This window comes from Accipiter gentilis, chromosome 9, assembly GCF_929443795.1.
Source record: "Accipiter gentilis chromosome 9, bAccGen1.1, whole genome shotgun sequence".
Classification (NCBI taxonomy): domain Eukaryota; kingdom Metazoa; phylum Chordata; class Aves; order Accipitriformes; family Accipitridae; genus Astur; species Astur gentilis.
Genome location: NC_064888.1, coordinates 19224358 through 19244660, shown reverse-complemented (window position 1 = coordinate 19244660; position 20303 = coordinate 19224358). Strand labels below are relative to the sequence as shown.

Genomic DNA, 20303 nt, shown 5'->3' with positions numbered 1-20303 from the left:
TATTTGCAGTAGAGTTCCCTTTATTTCATAACATTAAAGCACACAACCATTAAATACACTTGACACTTCTATTGTGCTATCTAAAAAGCTACACTCCAATGTACACATGGCACAAATCTGGTGGCATCCACTTTGAACAAGTGGAACATTTAAATCAAAGCAAAGGCTTCACATAAAAAATACATCTTACTCTCTGCAACTGTATTCTTAAAAAAACATGATGGCAATGATGAGATTGAATGGAAAGTGGATTACTGAAGCAACAATCACCTCCCAGATTTAATGCAGAATGTTATTTTTATCAGCTCATCTGCAGATGGCACAAATGAAAGCTGATTAAGGCAAATGCTTCTTAAGAAAGGCGATTTCTTGTAAACAAGGAAATTACTTTTTTCTTCATCAGCTCTTTCTCAGGAGTGACACTTGCTATGTCCCAGGCCCCTGTGGGACCCCTGCCCCTCTCACTGCTGCTTTCTATTTCTGAAGGGATTATATGATGCTTTGTGGAATACCAGTTTGCAGCTGGCTGTGAGAATAGCTGAGCTTTCTTTGCAGGTGGCTGCAGCAGCAAAACATGCCACCACAAGACTCTTCCAGTGGCCTGGCTGGCCTTCATGATGTGCTTGGCCTCTGGGCTTTTGGTATCTGACTGGCAGTGTAGTGTTTGAGACATTTTGTAGATCACCTATATCAAACTATTCACCAGCGCAACAATTCAGTAAAAAAAGAGTGAAGGTGTATTAGAAAAAAAGTACCTTATTTTAAAGCTGTATTAAGAAAGACTAAGCTATGCTTTCATTTTAAGAGCTGCTGTGAACAAATGCTTTGATCCCAAACTAATCAGTGTCTATTAATTAATTGGCACCTAATTAATAGCAACATAAGTCACTAAGCAGTCAAGTTTTTTTTAAGGGGAATTTCCTCTTGCAAGTAGAGCATCTTCTCATGTCCTGACTTGGAATTTTCCTGCTTTTGTAATATATTTGACACCTTTAAAAGGCTTGTATTTTTCTCCATACATGTCTAGGCGATTCACTTTCAGTCCTGAAAAAGATAAAAACAAGTACAAAGTTAAAAGCAGAATGCTAGAAATCATGTCAGTCTGTTTAAAAGTCCTGCTTTCTAGAAGCATATTAGGATTGGTTAGGAAGCTTATTTTCTTTCCTTTCACAAGTTCATCTGGTTTGAAACAGTAGAAGATACCATTCTCATCACCTCATCATAGCTGCCCTGGCACGGCAACAGCTCTTTTCTGTTCTCCTCAGTGAGCTCCTTCCAAGGGATGAACTACTGAACAAATGAGTTTATCTTCCACAGCTCCTGTACACTGCACTCGTTTCCAATAATGTAGCTGAAGCAAAGGACAAGTTTTAGCATTCTTTTCACTCTAAATCATAATTGCAGGGACCAGCAATCCCTCTGCTATTAATTGAGGAACACCAGTAGCTGTTAATTACCTAACAATTTCAGGTTGTCCCCTGCTTTCTCACAGGTCCTTTTATCTCTGGTATCCAGCCATTGGATCCACTATGTTTTGCTAGATTTAAACTAGCGGGTTGCAAGTTTAAGAGGAAACTGCAGGATTCTGTTATTATACAAGAACTGTTACTTACCCAGCAAAATAGTCTAGGAAGCAAAAGGACCATAGGCTGTACCTACCTAGAAGGGTACTACATGCACTACCACCGATTCTCATCTACTGTCTTCAGTCACCCTCCTTCTTCCCAAATGCGAGTCTTCACTCCGTTAGGGTCTTAATCCTGCACAGCTTGCTTGCAGAAGCATTTTACCCATGGACAGCGTGTTTGCAGACTGAGGCCTTGTTTGCCTTAAATTTACTTTTGCACTTACCCTATAGACTTCATTCTGATTTTACCTGTAGACTGTTTTGAAGATGAAAAACTAACCAGCTCCAGAAGGAAAGAATAGGAAGGGCATTCTTTAAAATTAATGGGAGTTTTTGAGTTTTTTGACCACTAGAAAGGGCTTTAGTGGTACAAGACTAAGGCAAGTCAAGAGCAGCGTGCTAAATCATCATCCATCACTCTTCACTAAAAGGATAAATTAGCATGTTTAATGCAGAAGTCAACAAAGAAAATTCCATTCTTCTGTACACTTCTCACAGTCTTTCTTAAGCAAAACAATTGGGGATTTACAATTCCCAGCAAGGGAGTCTTCCAGCAAGGGTAACTGTCAAGTTTAGGTAAATCAGAATTTACCAGTTTGGACCAAGTTGACTTCAGAGCAGCATCTCCAATTAAAAGATAAACAGTTTCCTACTTCATTTCCTACTGCTACTCAGTCCGTCAGTACCAATTTCACGTATCACCTACGCGCTCACCTGAAATTGCAAGCTGTTGTATCTTAAACTGAATGTTTAAACTTGGATTCTCCTCTGGCTTGGGGGCTCCAGACTGCAGGTTCACTATGCCCTTCAGGTTTGGTAGCTTTTGAGGTGTAATTTTGCCAACATCCCATGTTAACACCTTGTCAGAAAAGAGAGAATAGTAGCAGTAGCTTTCTAGGAAACAACCTATAAGGTCAAGTTCACATCAAGCTTTTAGTTTGCAGGCTGGATACAGAAAGTAGCCTGGTAGCCCTGAGAATTAGCCCACTGCCTGGGAGATGCCGTGGTTAGGGCTCCTGCAAGGTAGGGTGTCCTCTCTTTCCCAGCATTTCTTTTGCCCTGTCAGCATTTCTCAGTTGGTCTATGTATTTCATACATCTTGCTCCCTTAGTAATAGTGATTGTTCCTGTTGTCAGAGTGGGACAGCTAGATCCAGGAAGCAAGGAGAATAACTAGCACAAAGGTCGTAGGAACACAAGCATGAGGAAGACAGGAGAAAGGCACTTGGCAAAAGAAGATGTTTAAGCTAGAGTAACTTTCTAAGGGTCACTTGTTTCCCATTGATTCTTACACTTTAAAGAAGATACATGGAACCAAGTTGGTCCTTTACTCACCCAACAAGTTGGTTTTTTTGTTCAGATCATAAACTGAAAATTGTTGATAAATGCAGAAAAAACTCAGTTCTCCCTACTTTTACAAACTTTTGCAGTTACAGTCCATCTAGTTATCCCAACTCCTGATAAAAACACAGTATAATTTATTTCTGCAGAGAGGAAAGGAGACTTCAAGTGTTTTTGTTTTTAAAAGATCAAGGTCTGTTCTTTTTGAAACAGAATGTTACTTGGAGACCTTTCACTTACAACTCAGATCAATTGCTGACTGAGATATTCCAAGGGCAGCAGAAAGCTCAGAGCAGGGTGTTAGAGCCAGCAGAATGGTTTGGCTCAGACTGCATTTCAGCAAAATGGTTCCTGTGTACTAAATAGCTTCAGGAGCTTTAGGAATTTTAGGTCTCAAACCTGAACTTGGAAGCAAGAAAGCAGGACTCCCAAGATACCGTTTTTCAGACCCTTTGCTTTCCTTCCTGTGTGTCTTCAGGCAGATCTTTTGGAAGATGTGTTTTTATTATCTCCCGCTCCCTGTTTTTCTGGCTATTTTCAAGTCTACTGCATTTTCTCCAGATAAGTATGTTTTAAAGAACATAAATTACAAAATATACCATAGCTGAAACCACCAGCAAAATATTGCTGCATCCGCTGAAGAAAAATGTTAGGGGGGTGAAGGAGCAGGGGAAAAGAGGGGAAGAGAAGGGAAGCGAAAGGAGACTGATAATACCACATGTCACAACTGGTGTGTATCTAAGTTTGTAAAAGCAAATTTTAAAGAGAAGATTTTAATTCATAAACATATGCTGAAGGGAAAGTTTTCTGTGAAGTGTGGAATGCTGCTCCAGTGCTCTGCAATATGTATGAGTTGTTCTAATGTCATCTTAGATATTTAAATAAATAAAAACTTAAAGACTTACTTTAGTAACCGGGTCAAATGTATAGCTGCCTTGCGTAGCAGTGAGGTTCATATTAAGTACGGCCTTTGGCATGTGAACTGTCATGACAACTCCTTCTACTGTTTTCCCCATATTCTGTTTTGGTCCAATGGTAACATCTAATCTTCCTGAAGAACTATTTTCCTTAAAACTGATCATGTGTTTCACATATACAGGAATTGCCACCAAGCTGAAAAGAGAAGACAGTAGCTGAATGCATCCTGGCTACTTCTCTGCTTGAGAAAATAACGCTCTTTCTCATAAATAGTTCTTGTGTTTCTGGCAGGTATTCAAGTTAGAATCAGTTTGTTTCAGAAATGAAAAGTGATACTTAACTCTTCAACATCATTGCTTAAGTGATTTTATTAGCAGAGAATCACAGGAAAAAAATATTTTCTTCCAAATCATTTGTCCTAATCTCTTTCCCTCCATCTCATTGGGGTTTTTTTAAGTAATATCCCTGAGCCAATTCTCAGAACAGTCACCAGCCAAATCAGACTTAGTTTGCAAATATCTGCAGGTTAGACTTTTTTGCTTTATTCTTTTTATGAAGATCAGAGTCCTCTATGTATACAGAGACTTAGCCACAAAGCATCTAGCAGCAACAATGATTACGAGGAATGAATAGCCCTATATTACTGTCGTGTGTGGTTTATCCCACTGAAAAATGATCACTGAGTATCAGCAGCAAATTGAAAACTGTTTTGTTGTTTTAGAGGGGACAGAGCAACGGATGAGAAAAAACCTGAGAACATGCATTTTAGCAACAATGCAAATTCCCTCCATAACAAGGAGAAATCTGCAGTTACTCAGATGGAAAGTGGTAGATGGTATATCTGAAGAACCAGTGTGTCTAAACAGAAACATACTTCTGTGAACTGACACGGTAGGAGATCAGTCTGAAATTCCCATCAGGAGGAATAAATGAAAGGACTCTCTCAGACTCCCAGCGTTTGAACCGAATACATGGATGGAAGCTGACGTCATCCAGCAGCCGTGGGTTCTGTAAGTAGTGGCAAAGTGGTAAATGAAATCTCATCAAGTATCAGCAGTTTGAACTGGCTACTGAACTCTACAGAATTCCTATTTCTTAGACTCTAAGTATCATTATCTAAGCCACTATCTAAGACATGGTTCTGAGCCAGATGGATTTCTGGCCTGACCTTCTACAATATGATGCAAAACTTAGGTTATTTTTTGTATGTGTAAGACAGGAAGCAGCGATTGCACTCTTAAAATTGATATACTCTGATCATTAAGAAAAATAAATCGTGAGCAATTAAAATTCCTCAATATGTGCTAAATTTACCATGAAAGAAAGAGAAAGATCTGGCATTCCTGAGAGCTTAATACATGAATCAATAACACCTTGGATTTCTGCAAAGACAGTAGAACCTGTGGAGGGAAAAAAAAAAAGATACTTAACATTATTATCAAGGCCCTAACGAACATTGTGAAGTGCAGCTAGAGGGCACAGATGACATTTGCACAACAGTCAAGAACACTCCAAGCACAGATAGGAAAGGTCATTCCAGTAACCTGTGGCCTGGGCAGCTTGCTAACATACATGAGCCAGAGCAAACAGCTTGTCCCAAATCAGCTAATTATACTTGTGCCAGCTGTTACACAGGACTTGTACAGGATGTGCTTGAACTGGTTGCCAGCAATGAGCAAATAAGAGCTTCAGAATATACAAGCTCTGAATCTTCCTTTCTTTCATCCCTGTCCTGTCTCCAGAAAACTAGCAAGTTGTACAGTGGTGCAGGGAACGTGAAGCACATCAAAACAATCAACATCAAAACACAGTAAGTTTGTGCTATAAAGCTCCAGATAACCTTGGCTTTCACTAGCGTGGCTTGTTTAACAGTGGGATTACATATTCATCTTGATGTTAAATAAACTATAGCTGAAAAAACCCAAAGAAAGAACACCAAGAATCTTATCCAAGAATGGCTCATTTCCTTAAATGCCCTATAAAGACAGAAAGGCATGAGCAGGACCCTGGACTAACTAGCCCTACAAGCAAAGGTTATTTTAGAAGATATGTAGAAACTATTGTTGATCTAGTCAAGGGGAAGGAGAAACTGCAGGTTAATACTTTGCCTTAAAAGAAGGGATCCTGTTTCAGATGAGAGCAGTTAACTATATTCCTACAAAACAAGATAACATCCCCATTCTAGGGAAGCAACCTTAGCTACTTCTTAGTCCTAGTGAAGGTTAGGAAGAAAGATTCTTGCATTGCTAGTCCCCAAGGGATCAGAGCAGAACAGAGTAGCTATGACTGCTGCAGTGATCTTCAGTAGGAAATTTTAAATGCTCAGTGGACACCGACTGGGCTTGAAATACATACAGAAATACAAATATGGTCTTGATTATAATTCCTCAGACTAAGCACTCATACTAGTCTTGGGAATCCTATTGAGCTAGGAGAGTAACACAGCCATCAGGGTGTTCTGACCGTGACTGCTACCTTCTTTTAGTTTCAAGACACCGAGACTAAGAGCTGCACAATAGCTATTTATGACTATCCAGTTCAACAGTGGCCAAAGCGTTTGTCGAATTGGTGTACGGAACCAAACCAACATTGACTACTGGTACAACAGCAGCACTGAATGAAATCAGAGATTTGCTCCCTGTCCCATACCACCACAAAATAGTATCATGCAGTCTTCAGTTTTAGTAACCGATGGCCCCAATGACCAAAACAGCAGGCTCCTGTCCACAGCATAGCAGTTTTCTTTTTGCATCAGTTTTTTCTACTTCCTGGCAGGGCCAACATTTACACAAAAGTTATCAGTTTCCTCCTCAGAGTTAAATCTCAGATTAAAGATTTTTTGTATTTGAAGATGTATGTTTCATTTACAGAAAAGAAAGGGGTATTATTGTGCTTCATAGTACCTGGCTCCAGTTTATATATAAGGAAAACAATACTGTCCAGCTTTGTGCACCAAGTTTTGTCTTGCTATCAGAAGAAAACTAATGAAAGCTTTTGTCTTGCTCATTTGAGGGCCTATGAGGACTGCAGTAAATTGTTGGCAGAAACAATGGAAGAAAATTTTCTCATCACTTCAACTATTTTTCCATTTATATCTCTTGAGAGATAATTAATATACAAACAGAAAACATCTAAGTACAGAATATTTCTTGTGGATGATCTTGAAGCAGTCTAGAGCATATTGTTATTTTAAGATGAACTGAAGAAATACATTTGGGCATGTCATTTTAAATTGTATATTTCTATTTAAGATATAGGTTCATGTCTATAAAACACATGCAGAAAAGCAGTTAGACAAACATCAGTAGCCAAATGTAAACACATCCAACAAACAGAAATGAGTCTGCAAGGCATCTTACCCGATTTGTCTATAATCGCATCAATTTCTTCAATGACATCAAAATAGGCTTCGTTGTTTGTGTATTTTACCCCTGCTCTGCGCCAAGGAATGTTGGACAACTGTCCAGTGGGAAGTGTGTCACCCACATTACTACTGCCTTAAAAATGAAAAGGAACTCAAGATCAGTAATTAATTACTAGAGGAATGTTTCAACTGCCAAAAATAAGAATCAAAGCAAGATTTGCCCCCAAGAACTACAGACTAGAACCTGGACCACTAAAATTTCATTCATTAGGTGACGTGAATGCACTTTTAGTATGTGTCCAGACTTACGGTTTTCAGACTATATTTTGCACAGCAAAATACAAGGCTCAAGCCAGCAGGAGGTTTGAGTGGGAGTAGATGTGGGGCTAGATCCTGTGAAGGATTTCATCACTACAATTCAAGGCATTACAGCTTCTTGTGAGGGCCTTAAGGACATCTCCCTCTTCTCCTCAGAGTTTTAGCTGGCTGCCTTCAGGGCTGATTTACCAGTAAGAATTGTAATGAAGACAGACCTGGAAGAAGCCTTAGAGAGGTCTGTCTCCCCCTTTGCTTGGAAGCTGTTGTTAGGCTGAGGCTCTCACCCTTGGTACCCATCTGAGCTACCTTGCAGCAACATGACAGCCATGTCTACACTGGACCACATGCCAAATCAATCCAGACCCTGGCCCATAGACTTGACTTTCTGGCTTGACCTGTGCCATCATGATGGATTTTCCTGGCTATCACTGAACTGTAGATGACCCTGTTATCTGATCCTGACCGACCTGTTGGCTCAAATTCTGGGCTCCTTACCTTGCCCCTGCCTGCCTTGCTGTCACCCTCAGCTCCTAGTTCTTCATACCACCCAGTGTGAGAAAAGGGCTTCCTGAGCTACCTAGTTACAAAGTAAACTGATGATTCTTTAAAAAGGAAAAAAAAAAAAAAAAATCTTATCACATCTGGCGCTTAGGTGACTAATCTTGGAATCCCATTATAGTGGAAACAACTCCCTCTACTAGAAGTAGGTCTCAGGACACTGTGCCCTTTAGCATAACAAATGTGGTATTGTGTCCTGCCTTCACTGAGAGGCTGTCAGCCAGTGGTTAGCATTTCTACACAACCTGCTGGGTAGGCCCTCTCCTAGAAGGCAGAAAACAGAAGTTTTCATTCTTTTGAGCTAGTAAAATAGCTCACAGAGAAAAAACCCTCCCTAAAGTCCACCCCAGTGCTGTAACACACGGGGGACGGGTTGCAACCATTTTCTCACTCCCACTGTATCTCTAAAGGGGAACAGTGGCTGTGGCCGTGCCTTGCATCCCTCAGCAGCTTTGCAGGGTGCAACAGCGCTACGCAGGCTGGGCTGCCAGACCAGGCAGGCGGAAGAGCTCTCAGACTGCTGCTTCCCACCTCCTCAGCGCTGAGCGGTTGACAGAGACAAGATGCAGGCTGCCCTGGGCAGGCACTTTAGGCTCCTAGGGAATTCTAATAAGGCTTTAGCTAAAACAAGAGGATTTGATGCTGCAACCCTTGGTTTCAGGAGTCTTAATTCCCCTAACAGCAGTGCATCTAGTCCATTAACGTCATAGATATTTTTCATAACTACTACCATCCAAAAGCACACTAAAAAAAACCAAACCAAACCCAAAACCCAGAAGTTAAAACTGCTGAGATTCATACTCAAAAGATTAAACCACATGTGCTACCTCAAAGACCCGCTCCTCTGAGCACTACCTCTGTATGGCCCTGTGGCCCACCTACTATCCTTCTCTAACACAATGTACAGGCAAACATCTCGCATATCTCTGACCCCATGTGACAACTCATGGCGTACCTCCTTTGAATCTGCTTGCCAGACAAGCAGATTCCACCAGCTTAGCTGACAAACATTTGGCTCTGTCAGTGTGAGACATACCTATTTACAACAGCCTGAAACCAGCTCCGAACTTGATGGATGCTAATGGTGGTGGGGGCAGGGAGGAGGCTGAGGACAGGCTATTTGCGTCCCTTCATGTTATCTCCTCCTAGCCAGCAAAGATTTATTGGATATCTGTTATATACCTTTCTATAATGATTTCTTATAAAATGCATAACCTTCTCCAATGCAACTTAGTTATTCAAAGCTCAGGGCTAGCTCTGTACCAATCCCAGAGCACTTGTCTCCAGTATGTCCTGTCTGTGCTGGGAACTGCTTTTCCTGAGGGACTTCAGCAGCTGTCGCTGGACCAGACAGTGCTACTGCAGATATCAAAAGCGCCAGGCATAAACTGCAAATAAGGAGGAAGTTGCTTTTATTCAACTTCTGATTGTGAGAAGTGGCGGGACAGTGGCATCACCTTACAGATTCACACCAATATGATATTATTTTTTAGCTATAAAGCATGATGGGCCTTTGTTTTTAAGCAGCCAGTCACCACTGAAAATTATTTATTTTCATACCTGTGATGGAGTTGACAACGGAGCGCAAAATTGTAGGAGGCTTAATCAGCTCCTTCAATATGTTAGATTCTGTTGCCAGTGGAAAACCATTGTCTAACATTTCTTCTAGAAGTTCATACACAATAACTACATTGTCCTTAATTGCAGTCTCAGAACATTCGCCGAAGTAATCCTAAACAAATCAGGGATTACAAAGAGAGGATTTTTATTCCTGTTAAATTGCTTTGCAAAAGCTTGTTTGGTTTTTCGCTTACAGAAACCCCCCAATATATCGAGGAATTCTAGTGCCTAAACTGACTAGCTACTTCTGTAGTCCGATGGCATCGTATGTTAAGGTTACATTTATCATCTAATTAAAAATAAAGACACCGTGAACAGTGAAACTGATGTAATCTAGTTTACTAGTATGTATGTGCTAAAGGTTCTCCCAGTTGTGAACATTAACACATCTTCAGTCAGAAGACTCGTAAAATAAGGAGACTGTCTTCTGACAATGCTCAATCTTCACAGAGGTTCCTCCATTTACTGTATCTGTGAAATTGGTTGAAAACTGACTCGCGCTTCGCAGGTCTTTCCTCCCTACAGAGTGCTTCATGACTGCATGCTGCTTTTCATCTATATAACATGAATGGTACAAAAGCTTACAGAAAAAAGACAGCATTTACAAAGTGTGATTTGGGTTTTAGTGCATGTGCACTGGTAACTATAAATCAAATGAATACACAAAATACACCTTATTTTCCTTTGTACTCTATAAACTAGTGCTTGACTTAGAAATTGCAAAGGGGGAAGTCACTGACAAGAGGGTTTATTACCTTCCTTTAAAAGAAGTTTATACAAAAATTCCCTTGGAACTATTTCAATTTTAGAATTATTTAATGGTGACAGACCTGGAAAGTATCTGCTACTCGGTGCAGAAATTCAATTACAAAGAGTGGTGGCACTTCTGTCTGTATGACAGACACAAAGAAGATTTTATCCCGATAGATGCTGATGAGGTAGTGATGTGGCGTTGAGATGACAGGAGGCACATTCTCAACATCGATTGCTTTCTCCTGAGCTTCAAAGAAATAATCACACACAGATTGGCTCACAACACTCTTCCAGTGCTTCTCCAAGAATATATCACCAGAACAGTTTATAAGAAACAGGCTGTGGATCATTTTCTGTTGGAAACACATTCAAAGAAGTTAAAATGAACAAAAGGATGTAAGGATTGACATCACTGTTTCTTCTCCCAGATTCCCTTTCTTACAATGGTCATTCTTTGTTAACATGCACTGTGAATTTAAGAAAAAAGATCTGCTTTGCTGCTTTCCTTTAAATTGCATTTTCTTTATTTAGAGGAATGTTCCACCACAAAATATTTCACAGTGGATTAAGTCGCTAACATATATCACAAAGTAAGCAAGAAGCTAGCACCCTTGATTTCCACTTTCATCCCTATTTGGTATTTGTAATTTATTTCTTAAACAAAAGCTGACTTTCATGAGTTGGCACTCACTTAAACGTGTTTGGCAACATGTAAGGGCAACTTACACATAAATTTTCCTATGATGGAATTTGTGTAATATTTACACACATAATTAAGAATTGCGCTATCTTAAAGATATAGCTCTTTAGCTTGTCAGCTTTCAGCTACTGAACTAGAAAAGTGTTTATCTGCTGGCTGATTAGTCTTTTACTTATGATCTATGCCAATCTGCACTGGGATAAAGGGTTGTAATTCATTAAAAGTGCACAAAACAAAGAGTTTAAAACTGATTTCGTTAATAAAATTGCCTCAAATGTGCTTGACACATGAAATACGTTTACATAAAATGTTTTACACTTAAAAACTCACTCATGAAAAAGGGGAGTATGAACTGCAGATAAGGAAAGTAACTGGTTTTTCTTATATCTCTAAAGATTTACAAATAACATGCCTCAGCCACTGATCCTTCATTTTATTCATGGGACAAGAAGCTTATTTGCCTTTTTAAAAACTAATTCCCAGTCTATTTCTTAACTTTCAATGAGATACTAAGTGAACTAAGTTGTTGATTCAAATGAAGTGAATAAACCATTTTCTCCACATTTACAGAAGAGACAAATGCTATTAGACTTCAGTTTATCTCTTTAGCCTTTACATGAGACACATATAATGCTTTGGCTGACTTGCAGCATTACCATCCTCTGACAAAAATAAGGTCCAAGTTTAAACTCAGCCTTAGAAAACAAACAAAATGTAACCCAAGCACTGGCTCATCAAGATGAAGTTAACCTTGGTACTTAACATCCTGCAAAAATTCATTCTGTAGTCGAAGCTACCCCACTGCCACGGGCTATTCATTCCTTTTGCCTGGTATTGATTTGAGCAGGTCTGTGGTTCTGCAATTACCTATATTAGGAAACTGGTCCAGCCATAAATTGACCCAGAAAAAAGAGTTTCTGGTCCGATCAGCTTCCTGATGCAAGTTTTTACATTGCCAGAGAGTGCTACAGCTGGTGCAGAGGAGGTGGCAGAAATGGGCAGATGATAGCAATGAAGATATCCTCAGTTGAAGTTTATTTAGCCTTTGGAGGAATCCATGACTGGAAAGAGACCGAACAGTTACTGGGCATCCACACCTTGAAACAGGAAGACCACCATCAGCTCTGCATGTTCAAGTGAAGCCAGACACATAAAACCTATCATAGTTTTCATTACTCTTGGGATGTTTGGCCAGGATCATGCCATAAAATGCAGATAAAATTTGCTTCTTCGCTAATGTTAACTCTGGCACACAAATGTGAAGACTGCACAGAAGCATCTAGATGTAAATGGCCCAGTCCCACAGAGATTTAAGAAGTCCAAACACTGCATTATTAAGCTTCATTCCAAAATACTGGAATAAGCACTTAGCTCCATCCAGAGTGAGCTCTTGATGCTGTGTCTGAATCTAAACTGCCTAGAGTACTAGTCTGACCTCCCATCACACTTGTAACACTGAAAAATGGCCTGGCCCTGCAGATCTTGACAATACAAAAGTATGTCTTCCAAAGGTGAAAGAGAAGGTGAAAAAGGACTACTACAGAAGATAGTTAGCATGCTATTTCCCTCCACCTAAGTCACCATATGTGGGAAGGTAGCCAAGATCCAGCTTTTCAAATTCTAAACTCCAGCTGCTCCTTCACATGCATAACAGCAATGTGCTCATCTTCACTGGGGCCTTGCCAGGTCTTAGATACCTCCTGCTAAGAGCACACTGTCTTTGGTGGTAGACACAAAAAGACCAATAGTCAAAACATAGACAGAAAAATCCAACTAAGCCAGTATGGTATACAAAAGGAAGTTCTTTTGGAAACTGTGATTGCCAATTTGCTTAAGAGTGGGAAAGGAAACAAAGCTTCAAAGCATTATTACGTGTTTCTACCGTATCTCTCCCGGACCAAATTAATCTCTAATTTAGTTTGTTGGAAAAACAGACAATTTTAATACTGTGAGCACAGCATTCTTATAATAGAGCCTTGACACAGTTGCTTTAATCCAGTTCAACTAAACATGTTCTGAATTTAGCCAGTGCTGAACATTAAAACCCTCCAAAATCTCCTGGATAGTCACACAGCGGTGGCAAGTATAATCAACCACTGAATGTCAGTATTGTTCCACACCAAGCCAACCTAAACATATGAAGGTGATCAGCTATAAAGCTTAGAATAGTTCTATGTACATTTTAATATGGATACAATAGCACATGTGTTAATAAATGTAAGACCCAATTCCTCGTAAATGCACACAAAGCTGCATAGGAGAGTTTCAGTACAAGCAGCACTGCTAAAGCTCCATTTCCAGAGGACTTGATCTACAGCCCACTGCAGAGAAGCTATGCTGGACTGCAGGCAGCTTTGGACAATACTCTGGCAAAGTATATCAGATACATGTGACTGTTTTTAAGCCCTAGCAATTGTCCTGCTGTTAATGCTCATATAGATTCTAATGATCAGAAATGATTGCATTTACCACAACATACTTTTAACAAGCACAGCCGTGCAGCAGGCCAACATAATCGCTACATAAACACAGCCACTTCGTTCTACTGTGCCTGCAGCAAGCTCCTGGCACACAAAATGGCTGTGTTAGCAGGGCCTCTTCTTTCGCAGTAGGTTCCACTTAGGACATTAGACCACGACTGCTATGCAATCAAGGGAGGGCATGGGTAGCCAGAAAGGGTGGTAGCATTGGACCACTGTCCCTATTTACTCATCTGCCCCAAGCTGCCCAGGTACCAGCTGTGTTCATACGAGTGTTTGTGTGGCCTCGTGGTGAGCTGCAGTAGCAAACTGATCCAGGGGACCACACTTGGCAGATTACAGCTTTACAGTATCTGTGGAAACTCAGCAGTAAAATCACACCTAGCTGCCTACCCTATCTTCTGGGTAGGATGATAGGGATTACAGAATTTCCCACGATACATAATTGTTCTGCTTCTAGCGTAACAGTTTGCTTCAAAACCCCTCTTTCCTTCTTCACAAGTTTTAGCAGTAGACTAATTTGCTGCTAATTTGAAGTGCTCTTGAAAATCGAAGCGCTCTGCTTGCAGCTTAAATATAGAGCAGGCAGACCCATGGGCACAAGCCCTGCCCTATCAGTCAATAGGCAGCTCAGTTTGTACGCTCCCCCGTGCTGACTAGAATAAAGAAGCTCTTATAGCAGTGGGGACATCAGTCTATTACACGCAAGACTAAGTGATTTATCCCGCACAGTGTCAAGATTGGCACCAGCCAATTAAAGATGGATTTCATGTTGGATATCTTACAACTAGTGCTACTACAAAAATATCTTATGTAAGCTATTATTTAACAAAAATTACTTACAGTGCTCTATTTTTGAGTGCCAGATTTCATTTCAGGCATGTAGACATCCCTGAATTAATTTCTCAGTACCCTACCTTCTTCTATCTCATCAGAACATTAGATTTGCAAAGAAAAAAAGATTAAATAATGCTGAACATAAAAATCAATCTAGTAACAGTAAGATTCCTCACACCAACAGGTCAATAATACTTGTGGCCAAACAGCAAAGCACGTTAAGAGCTGCAGCACTTTGAGGGTAAAGGTCTTGAATCAAAGTTTGTAAGTTTAAAAAAACAGTAGCAAAAGCGCACCACCAAAATTTAAGAATCGTGAAAGTACCTGTGCAGCAGTGTACACATAAACCACTTCGAGATGGCAGCATAAAACCATTATATGTAAATACTGAAAGTGTGCTTCCAGAACTATTTCAGAAATATGCCTCCCATCTCTCTGCTTTTAGGCCTACCTAAGAAGCAGACTGAAGATGTACATGGATTATTATTATTTGCATCTTTAGTCCAGACAGAGCAAGCCATTCAAGTTCATTTTTAGCAGGCTGACAGCCTTCCATACTACTGCCTGACTGAAAGGTATCTCACAGGCACTGCAGCAACAAGAAGCCCAGCAGAAGTTTTGCAGCTTCTTTTCACAGACTTCCCATTCTTGCTCTGACACACAAAACTCCATTTGATTCTCTGCAGTCATTTCCATCCTACCAGAATTTGAAGTCCTCACAGAAGAACTAAATATTTTAACTAAGGTGCCTTCAACATGCTGTTTCCAAGTCTGTATCTTTTCTTTTAACTAAATCTGGATTTTGCAACGTTACCATTTTTTCAATCTCTTGGCACAGAAACATCTGGACTGAAGTCACAGATGAAGGCTTACAAGACAAAAGTGGAGCTCTTTGGCAAGAGGGAGAGGCTGGGAAAAAGACTGATTGCACATACTTGCCCTTAGCTACAATTAAGTACTCTAAAATGTAATTAATGCAGAAATACTGTTACCAGCTGCTTTTCCGTAACACTGAGCTGAGTTACAGTGAAAGCTCTGAAAACTGGGAAGTGAAGAATTTATCACTGACCTCTGCAATGCCCTTTAGAGCTAGCAATAATTACTGAAACCAGCTCAAAATGGGACCATCACTGGGAAAGTATTCCACAGCTTCAATATTCCCTGCATTTAGTGTAGCTGCTCTGAAGGGTGGAAGGATTAGTGGTGGTGGACTGTCTGAGCTTCTGTTATGTATTTGTGGAAATGAACTTCTAGTGACAAGCAAATGGAAAGTAGTCAAATGTTTAAAGTAATCTGGAGAAACAAATAAGCTAAAATAGGCAGTTCTATTTCTATTTTAAAGCTAGGATTTTTGTCACAACCAGCTGGTCAGTAGTTTAGTTTTTTCCTATAAATTCAAGATGTGTCACAGATGGGCCACAGATGTGGCAAAACTAGACAACCTTTCGTCCCCACCGCCCCAACCCTATTCACTGGCTCTTAAAACAGCAAACCTAATGAAGAGAAGTCCTATTAAATACTTGAATGACATTTTCAAGACAGCCATGTATGGCAGCTCTGAACATATGTATAACTGGCTAGACCAACCTGACACAACATTAGAACTTGTGATTCAAACTGATACACCTGGAAGTCTCAGATCTTACCAAAATATGAATGTTCTGTAATTTCACAGGTTTTGTAACGCTCCTAACATTGTTAGCATATTGTTACTGCTGCTGGTCAAGTGTCATTAATCTTTGTACTTATAAGATGTCCATGGCTTACGTATCTGTACATTAAAGTAAAAATGTTTTTGCAGCCCTTCTGAAGAACTGCCTGGTGTACCTCTCTGCTAGTCAAGCAAAACTCCCATAATCAAATCCAACTCTAATTTAACACCATGAAGTGCTTGTGTCTGTGCAGCTACTCAGATGCATATTTTATCAGCAAGATCATCCCTATTAAAGACTCAACACTTTGCTTCTCAGATGCTCAGTATACATTTATATATCTGTACTCTCATTTAAAACACCGTTAGTAACTTTCTAGAATTGTTTTTAAATGGAAGTTGTCCTTTAAGAATACTCTGAAGTTGTCTTAAATCAGTGTTTGGTACCCGTAACAAAATTTCCAACTTCCTCCATGCTTTTACCAATAACAATCACAGCCTGCTTAAGAATTTGTGCAGCATTTCATCTACTAACTGATGAGCTTTCTAACAATACATTTGCATGGTGCCTCTGTTCAATTTACTTCTAATTGCTGGCAAGATAGTTCCATCTCTTGCCAATATTAGATACTGAATAATAGAACAATATTAGATCCTGAATAACTGCAGTTCCCTTTGGGACCTGCAAGAACAGAAAGCTTCACTGTAAAAGCTGAAAAAGCAAGAGTTCCTTAGAAAAAAACACCCACCAAAACAATTAAAAATTCATTGCTTTAGGACTACTAAGGGACGACTGAAGAAATTCACTCTCCAAAAGCAGTACTGAATAGATAGAGAGGACCAAATGGACACAGGTATGGTGAATATCTTGTCAGGCACTTACTGTCAATGGGATTTTCAGGAACAGACTGATAATTAGGCTCATATTCCAGCCAAACCATGGAGAACTAGGAACGGCCAAGACAGCAGGATTCAATCACAGGATATAAAAGCCTCATCTCAGTAGTTCTTTGGGAAGATGTTTTCCATTGTGCTCTCCTAATTCACTGCTCCAGTAAGTCTGATGGGCCGGAGTGACAGTGCTACCAGCTTTATACTGCTCTTTTTCACAGGCTCTATTTTAAGAGGCACTCAAGGTTCCAGAAAGGACAAGCACAGTGCCAAAGAGCTACACACTACTGAAATACTAGATCAAAGCCAACAAGTATCACTGGAACCCTGCAGTAACTGAGAGCTCTTACTAATGTGTGTGCATTCCGCCACAACTAGTACAAAAGCATACAGTAGAAAGAAGGCATGTAACCATTTTTACCTCCCTTCTCTTCCATGAGAAGGGAGCAGAGAGGCACACTTTTAATTCTTCCATCCTATATGAATAAAATCAGGCTCCTGAATACTAAGTCTTAAAGAATCTTCTACAAAGTTCCTGTTAAAAAGCAGCCTCTCATGCATTACGTTAAATAAGCATAAAAAAGATCACTTATTTTCTGTGTATTAACTAAGTTTTGAAAGCTATATGGGAAGGTGTAAGTTGGTGGAAAATAAAAGGGAAATAAGAGGAAGGAACTTAACATTTCAAAAAGGTTTAATTTGGTTTCTTCCCATTATTACATCCACAAAGTACAGCTGCTACTTGTCACCTGCTGTTCAGTCCTCTCTACCTCAAGGACTTCAATTTCTCTTTCATGAATGCTCATGACAAGGTTTCTATTTAAGATTCTTAATGCAGAACTGCTTGTAAGGAGAGCTTTGTTTGAAAGAGTAACTGGGACTTAGCTGGTGCATAGCTATTTTGCACAACAGGAGATTTCATTTCTGGACAAGGACAGTAAAATTAAACACTAGAGGGCGTGGAGTGGTCTTAATGTTTAATCTGCCATCTGCAAGGAGTTTTCAGGTATATGCACACAGATGGGAAAGAATCTGCTTGTCCCATATTTTTTTTTTCTCAAAACCAGGTTTTCTTGTGTTTTTGAGTTAGCACCCAACACACCACAGATTAAGTCCCAGACATTTACAGTGAAATACCATTCAGATGGGGTTTTTTGAACAAATGAGAAGTTATGTACAATTCAAACCTGCTGGGAACTGCCAGTTGAATCATTCTTATAGTTGGTCTAGTCAGTTCTTTTGCAAAATGTTGCTTCCATCATTTTACCTCTTGCAAGAGTAATTTAATTTGCTTGTGCTTTTCTTGCAGAATAGGTTTTCCTCTCCCATACTGTAGTCTGCCTCCTATGAACACGAATTTTCATTATTCAAGTATGATTTTTTTGCCTGGTTGTTTATACAACAGCTACATTTAACGGTGAAGCTATTCCTCCAGTTTGATCAACATCTAATGAGTACAAATCATTCATCGCACTGAAAAGATGGTAAGTGCATTGCTACTTCAAAGCATGTTAGGCCTGAAACAAAAGAAGCAACAAACTCCACTCAATTACCCTGTTAGGTACTGAACAGGGCAGAAGCCATTTTGCAAGGCACAGTGGTGGATGATAACGGATTAATTTCCAGCGCATGTTATGCAAATCCACACTCACAGGGCCCCTTACTAATTAAGCAAGTACAGCACCACCATAACCACCAGGTTTGCAGCAATGCTGCTGAAGAAAGATTCGGATGACCTGGGTGCCGCGGCTCTGCTGCAGGTTTTGCCTCGTATCTCATGCACGCCCTGTGCCATCTCCCCTTAAAACTAAACTAAATGACTGCCGTGGGTATAATCCCGCCTTCTCATCACTGCTGATCATTTTAGAGAGTAACCTACGTGGATCCCCCTGGGACTGGGACACCGGTCCGAGGAGAGCCCAGGGCAGGAGGCACGCCAGCCGCTTCCTCGCCCGACCTCCCGCCAAGACCTTGCACGCCCGCAGCCCTGACAGGCGCCGCCGGCCGGGCCTCAGCTCCAGCGCAAGCCGTGCTGTTCTGCACACGCACCAGAGCCCAGAAAAAAAATTTTTTTTTTTTTATTCAAACACGGAAATAATTTTCTATTTAAATGGACACCAAACAACAGCAATGGACGCAGGTAAGACGGGAGGGCTCGGGTTCACGGGGCAGTCTCCCGCTACCACCGTGGACAGGGATGTCACCCCTGTCCGACTTCACCACCCACAACGGCCGACGGCTGTGTACGGGGCCGGGGACAGGCGGCTCCCGCCGGGCGGGGATCCCGCGGCCGCCGCCGAGGCCCGCCCCACCGCGACGGCCGCCGCTCCCCCCCCGAACACGAAAACTAAGGCCCCCGCGCACCCCCCCTCCCCCGTGAGGCCTCCCTGAGCGGCCCGGGCCCCCGGCCCCCGCCCCACGTACCTCCCCCGGCCCAGTGCGGCCCGTCCCGCTCCCGGGGCAGCGGCCAAGATGGCGGCGAGGCCCGGCAGCGCGTGCGGGGCCGCCCCCCGGCGGAGGCACGGGCGGCCGGGGCGCTGCCTGCGCTGAGCGCCGAGCAACGGGCGCCCCCCCGCCAACCCCGCCGCCGCGGCCAGCCGCCCGCGCCCCTCGGCCTCGGGCAGGGGACGGGGCTTGCCTCCAGGCGCTGAAACCGCCCGGGCGGGCGGCGCGGCAGCGCACCGCTGGGCAGGAGCGGCGGGCGGCGCGGCCTCGCCTCCCCTCCCCTCCCCTCCCCGTCAGGCGCCCGGCGCGGCCGCCCGCCTCGCCGCCCCCCGGTGGCTGTGCCGGCGCGGTCGGTGGGGCGGGGCGGGGCGGGCCGGTGCTGGCGGGCGGGCCGAGGCGAGCGGAGCGTGCCGCACGCCGCCCAGGGCGAAGATGGCAGCGGGGGAGCCGCAAGCCAAGAAGCTCAAGCTGGAGCAAAAGCAACTGAGGTAACGGGCGGCGGGGAGGGGCTTTTCTTCAGCAGGAAGCCCCAGCAGATAGCGGAGGGTCGCTGGGTGCCGCCGGTGCTGCCCCCGGTGGAGGACGAGACACGTGCCGCCGAGGTGCGCGGCCAAAGTCATGGCAGGAGGGTCCCGCCGCGCCGTGCTGGGCTCGGCCGTGCTGGGCGCGGTGCGGTGCGGGCGGCCCCGCCGCGAGACCGCGCTCTCCTCCCGGCGGCGCCGGGCGCACGTGGAGGCGGGCGGCGGGGCCGTCCCGCTGCGCTGCCGCGGCGCCCCTGCTCTTGCCGCCGCCGTCCTGGCG

General features: G+C 42.4%; 2 protein-coding genes across 7 annotated transcripts in view; one reads left to right on the top strand and one right to left on the bottom strand.

Moving 5' to 3' along the window:
* On the bottom strand, positions 1-19785 carry AP3M1 (adaptor related protein complex 3 subunit mu 1). 5 transcript variants are annotated; one of them, XM_049810310.1, is made up of 10 exons: positions 19482-19785; positions 12066-12259; positions 10576-10851; positions 9686-9857; positions 7245-7382; positions 5200-5285; positions 4760-4893; positions 3873-4080; positions 2342-2486; positions 1-1044 (listed from the first exon to the last, which is right to left on the bottom strand). In XM_049810310.1, exons 3-10 carry the CDS (start codon positions 10846-10848, stop codon positions 944-946), a joined length of 1257 nt encoding a protein of 418 aa, XP_049666267.1. In that variant the 5' UTR covers positions 10849-10851; positions 12066-12259; positions 19482-19785; the 3' UTR covers positions 1-943. The 5 variants fall into 5 exon arrangements, with proteins under 5 accessions (XP_049666267.1, XP_049666266.1, XP_049666265.1 ...); XM_049810309.1 differs by lacking the exon at positions 12066-12259; XM_049810308.1 differs by lacking the exons at positions 12066-12259; positions 19482-19785 and adding an exon at positions 18245-19382.
* Positions 19786-19862: 77 nt separating this feature from the next.
* The window catches only part of ADK (adenosine kinase), a 306385-nt gene continuing 305944 nt past the window's right edge, over positions 19863-20303 (top strand). For both annotated transcript variants that reach the window (XM_049810314.1, XM_049810312.1), the window contains exon 1: positions 19863-19990. In XM_049810314.1, coding sequence (XP_049666271.1) covers positions 19935-19990 — 56 coding nt within the window. In that variant the 5' untranslated portion in view covers positions 19863-19934. The remainder of the gene's footprint in view (positions 19991-20303) is intronic.

What these genes read in the sequence shown, in the direction of transcription:
- AP3M1 (XM_049810310.1), bottom strand. Translation starts at nt 10,848, where the DNA reads ATGATCCACAGCCTGTTTCTTATAAACTGTTCTGGTGATATATTCTTG. An exon ending in CGTTGTCAACTCCATCACAG is followed by an intron (nt 7,383 to 9,685) that starts GTATGAAAATAA and finishes TTCATTTTTAAG; the next exon opens with GCAGTAGTAATGTGGGTGAC. An exon ending in ATCTTTCTCTTTCTTTCATG is followed by an intron (nt 4,894 to 5,199) that starts GTAAATTTAGCA and finishes CACTACTTACAG; the next exon opens with AACCCACGGCTGCTGGATGA.